General features: G+C 35.4%; 1 protein-coding gene across 1 annotated transcript in view; it reads right to left on the bottom strand.

Moving 5' to 3' along the window:
• LOC117936763 overlaps positions 1–5,055 on the bottom strand; it is an 18,956-nt gene that overhangs the window by 8,544 nt on the left and 5,357 nt on the right. Inside the window, exons 3-5 of the mRNA XM_034860168.1 lie at positions 4,645–4,755; positions 1,646–1,772; positions 323–509 (exon numbers count right to left, since the gene is read on the bottom strand). Of these exons, the coding sequence (XP_034716059.1) occupies positions 323–509; positions 1,646–1,772; positions 4,645–4,755 (425 nt within the window). The remainder of the gene's footprint in view (positions 1–322; positions 510–1,645; positions 1,773–4,644; positions 4,756–5,055) is intronic.

The raw sequence follows: 5,055 nt of genomic DNA, 5'->3' as shown, positions 1-5,055 counted from the left end.
GTGGAATGAGTTGCCTCTTCATGTCCGACTGGCCCCGAGACTGTGGAATGAGTTGCCTCTTCATGTCCGACTGGCCCCCAGCCTTCCGGTTTTTAAATCGCGACTTAAAACATATTTTTATTCCCTGGCTTTTGATCCAGCATGAGAACTGTATGTTGTATGTGTCTGGTGTTGTAGTCTGTCTATTTATTGTTCCATGTCTATGTACAGCACTTTGGTCAACCTGGTTGTTTTTAAATGTGCTCTAGAAATACAGTTTGAAGGATTCTTGGTCGGACAATCCGTGCAAATGTGTCACTCTGATGTGCATGTGTGTACTCACTCTCCATGGTGAACTGCAGATTCACTGTGCAGAGAGGCGGCGAGTTAATGTCGGAGGGCTCCCGAAACGCTGACGTTCCATCTGCGTACGTCAACGTGATGTTTTTCCTGGGAAAGTCCTCCAGGACCAGCTCAAACACGTGGACGCCGATGGCGACTTGACCCGTGGTTCTCAGCGTGCACGTAGTCTGGGAGGACACAGAACGTTAAATGAAGATATTTCAAATGCTTTTGTCTCTTTGACAAAACTCGGCACAAGTAAGAAAAAGTACTTTTTGAACTACATTAAAAAAAATTAAATAAAGGTTGATATTGCAAATGTGTACCTAGGATAAATACTATAATTTCAACACCCAAAAAGGAAGCTAATTGACGCATTGTCATGAACAAGTGTGTATCATATGGTACAAAAAGTTATGCACAACTATTTGTATAATATCTTACGAAATTACTGGTCTTGGGTAGAGATGTTCCGATACTGGTATCGGAAAGTATTGGAGTAAATGCATCGATCTGATACCACGTAATCTACCGTACTTTAACTGTAACATGCAATTATGCTCCACTGCCCTTTAATTCGGATAGCTTCTGCCCAAACTTTATTCTTACTATCTTTAAATCCATTGTTATACTGCTTATTTAAGCCTTACTTATTATATATATCTTTTATCTTATTATATTAATAGTAATAGACATCTGTATACATAATCATAGTACATATTCACCTGTAAACTCTGTAAACCATCAGTATTTTATGTTCATTGTACATATCTGTGAAAATTCTATTTATAGTAATATCCACCTGTATATTATATTCAGTCCATATTCAGTTGTAAATCTTGCTCACAATACTTGTTATCTATATATTACATTCATAGGACAAATCTATCTGTAAAACTCTGTTTATAATAGTATTCATTTCTATATTTATTCAGTACATATCCATGTCCTGCATTTACGGAACCAGTGTATATCCTGCACCTGCTGCTATTGCACTTCTGGTTAGACCCAAACTTCATTTTGTTGCCTTGTACCTGTGTAATGACAATAAAGTTGAATCTAATCTAATCTAATGTAATTAAGCTCTGAAGAAAATTTACTTTCATTATCTTTTCTTTATTCTTTATTATGTTCTTTTTCCTTTATGTCTCACTGTCAAACTAAATGAAAAAACAAAAAGTATATAAAAAATCAATTTATTGTTATAATTATCACTTAAATCAAACATGATATGAGTAAGAAGGAACATATCAGTGTTTTCACTGCTTAGCCTGGCTCATCACGATAGCTCCTGTTAGCGCTCTGTCACCATGTGATGGATTACCTCATCCACGGTGAAGTTTGCAGCAGCTGGAGACGCAGATGGAGACGGAGCAAAGCGGCATCTCACACGATCTCCGTCTGGATCGTATGCCAGGAGAGGAAGCCCTGAGAAGCAGTTCTGAGGCGATCTGCAGAAAAACACAAATTTATTTGTGGATTAAATACAGACACATGACTTTTGATAGATAGATAGATGTTTATTGATCCCAAAAAATGTGAAATTACAGTGTTACAGCAGCACACGTACATTAGTCATACAACACAGAATATAAATAAAAATGAGCTGCCAGGAAAGAAATATACATACATACAGTATACATGAAATAATAATAATAATAGGAATAAAATATAAGAATAAAATACAAGAGCAAATATTTAAATATATACAGGATGGGGAAAAAAATGTGCAACTGCTTAAATAACATGCTAAATGTATGTTAAAATGTAAATGAAATCTTTGTGCAGGTTGCCCTAATTAGTGCAATATTGTGGTGTCTAAAAGTCTCATCTAGCACCCAGTGATGACATGTTCATTTTCAGGTTCGTGTGTTTTGATCGTTGTTGGATAAAACATAAGAGATTTCTTAGAAGTAGTTTTGGAAAGAATTTGCACCACAAATTTTGATCCATAAAAATGAATAGAGTAGCATGGGGAACATGAGAAGACCGACCTTTAGAGACAGACGGGCCCGTTAACATTCCCTGATTAGTGTCTGTATGAAAGATATAGATTTTCAGCACATAGAATTATGTGTAGGCTATTTGTGTTTTACGCTGACAAAAGTACGGATTATTTAAATGGAGTCTGGTGGGTTTGGTGATGGTGATTTAGCACTTAAATTAATAAAAATGAAAACATAGTCAAATGTTTGCTGAGTGAGTTCAGCCTACAGGATTTTGTATAGGCTACATGACGGGGTGGGTTCTTGAGTTGTGTGTTGCCAATGCGAACATTGGTTAGAATTATGATTTTAGGTTTTTCGGTTTTTATGGTTTTATGTTGTTTTTATTTGCTCTCACGATCGCTTACCACTCCCAGGGTTGCAAATGAAATAACAGGCTAAAGCAGCGGCAGTTTATGGAAAGCAGAAGTAATTTTGAGTTATACATATACAGCGTTGGCAATTTTTAAGCCAGCTATCCTTCCTGTTTTAGGAAGCAGTGTCTGTGTTTTTCATATTTATGTTTAATTATATCTGCTCTTCTGTAAAATATGAGACTCTGGTAAATGTTTGCGATTGGTCGAGTTGTGCAAACACTGCCTCATTTATAGATAGATAGATAGATAGATAGATAGATAGATAGATAGATAGATAGATAGATAGACAGATAGATAGATAGATAGATAGACAGATAGATAGATAGATAGATAGATAGATAGATAGATAGATAGATAGATAGATAGATAGATAGATAGATGTTAATTGATCCCAAGAAAAATGGGAAATTCCTGTGTTACAGCAGCAAAATCAGTCACAAAGCACAGAATATAAATATAAATGAAATACAAGGAAAAATTACATACATACAATATACATGAAATAATAATACGAATAAAGTAAAAAGACAAATATATTTGAATATGTACTGGAAGGGGGAACAACAATGTGCGACAGCTTAAATAATATGCTAAAATGTAAAAATGTATGCTACATGTAAATAAACCAAAAGTGCAGCTTGTATTAGTGCAGTAGTGTGGTGTCCAAAAGTCTCATCTTTTCTCATCTAAAGTCTTATATTTTATTTATGTGAACTCGCGCGTCGCTGGATTTGGAAACCCTGGGATGGTTGAACTAGTTAAGCACCGTCGCGGTTGTTAGGTTAGGTGAAGCCGGGGAACCGACATAAATCCAGGGCCTGTTGATCTTGAGTCGTAGTACAGGTCTCAGGCCAGTCAAACAACACAGGACAACATTCACAACAACACAGCCAAATGGCCGGGAGCGCAGACATGTTCACTTAACACGCACTGACACAAACACACATTCCCCCATTTCAAGTCTCAACTCCAAACACATCTGTTTAAAACTGCCTTCACTTCATTTCTACTGCTCGGCCTTTTCCGTTGTTTTGCTGTATAGTATTTGTTTTGCTATTGTATAGTATTTGTTTTGCTGTTGTATAGTATTTGTTTTGCTATTGTATAGCATTTGTTTTGCTGTTGTATAGTATTTGTTTTGCTGGTGTATAGTATTTGTTTTGCTGTTGTATAGTATTTGTTTTGCTGTTGTATAGTATTTGTTTTGCTGTTGTATAGCATTAGTTTTGCTGTTGTATAGCATTAGTTTTGCTGTATAGTATTTGTTTTGCTATTGTATAGTATTTGTTTTGCTGTATAGTATTTGTTTTGCTGTATAGTATTAGTTTTGCTGTATAGTATTTGTTTTACTATTGTATAGCATTAGTTTTGCTGTATAGTATTTGTTTTGCTGTTGTATAGTATTTGTTTTGCTATTGTATAGTATTTGTTTTACTGTTGTATAGTATTTGTTTTGCTGTTGTATAGTATTTGTTTTACTGTTGTATAGTATTTGTTTTGCTGCTGTATGGTATTTTGTTGCTGTTGTATAGTATTTGTTTTGCTGTTGTAAAGTATTTGTTTTGCTGTTGTAAAGTATTTGTTTTGCTGTTGTATAGTATTTGTTTTGCTGCTGTTTGGTATTTTTTTGCTGTTGTAAAGTATTTGTTTTGTTGTTGTATAGTACATGTTTTGCTGTTGTAAAGTATTTGTTTTGTTGTTGTATAGTACTTGTTTTGTTGTTGTATAGTACATGTTTTGCTGTTGTATAGCATTTTTTTTTGCTGTTGTATAGTATTTGTTTTACTGTTGTTTAGTATTTGTTTTGCTGTTTTTAATGTATGAATACCCTGTTCGGCGAGTGCCGAGAATAGCGCCTTTAAATGAAATGTATTATTATTATTACATACAGGGCACATGAGACGTACCTTTGGCACAAATGGAGCCCCATATAAACCCACTTTGAAAGAAAAGGTTTTTACCGTAGCCAGGACACTGTTGTTGTTATGGGACAGCCGTTGAGGGCGTGTGAGTCGGATCGACGTCCCAGGTCCAACTCTGCTTGAACCGTCCAGTTTGCTTTTGAACAGTCTCTGAGAAGAAGAAGATGGAGTGTGTTATCACGCATGAATACATGGATGCCATCTGGGAACTGATAAAGATCAATTTCCTCATAATTTACCTGATCCGTGCACCTAAACACACTTAGCCTACAATGTACCCAAGGGTGTAACTTTGTTTTTCCGATGTATTTCCCAATGTTTTTTTCCGATGTTTTCCCCCAATGTTTTTTTCCCCAATGTTTTTATCCGATATTTTCCCCCAATGTTTTTTCAGATTTTTTCCCACAATGTTTTTTTTCAATGTTTTTCCCCCGTTGTTTTTTTTCGATG

Source organism: Etheostoma cragini, chromosome 1 (assembly GCF_013103735.1).
Source record: "Etheostoma cragini isolate CJK2018 chromosome 1, CSU_Ecrag_1.0, whole genome shotgun sequence".
NCBI classification, from domain to species: Eukaryota; Metazoa; Chordata; class Actinopteri; order Perciformes; family Percidae; genus Etheostoma; species Etheostoma cragini.
Note: the sequence above shows the minus strand (reverse complement) of the source record. Positions and strands in the feature narration are given on the sequence as shown.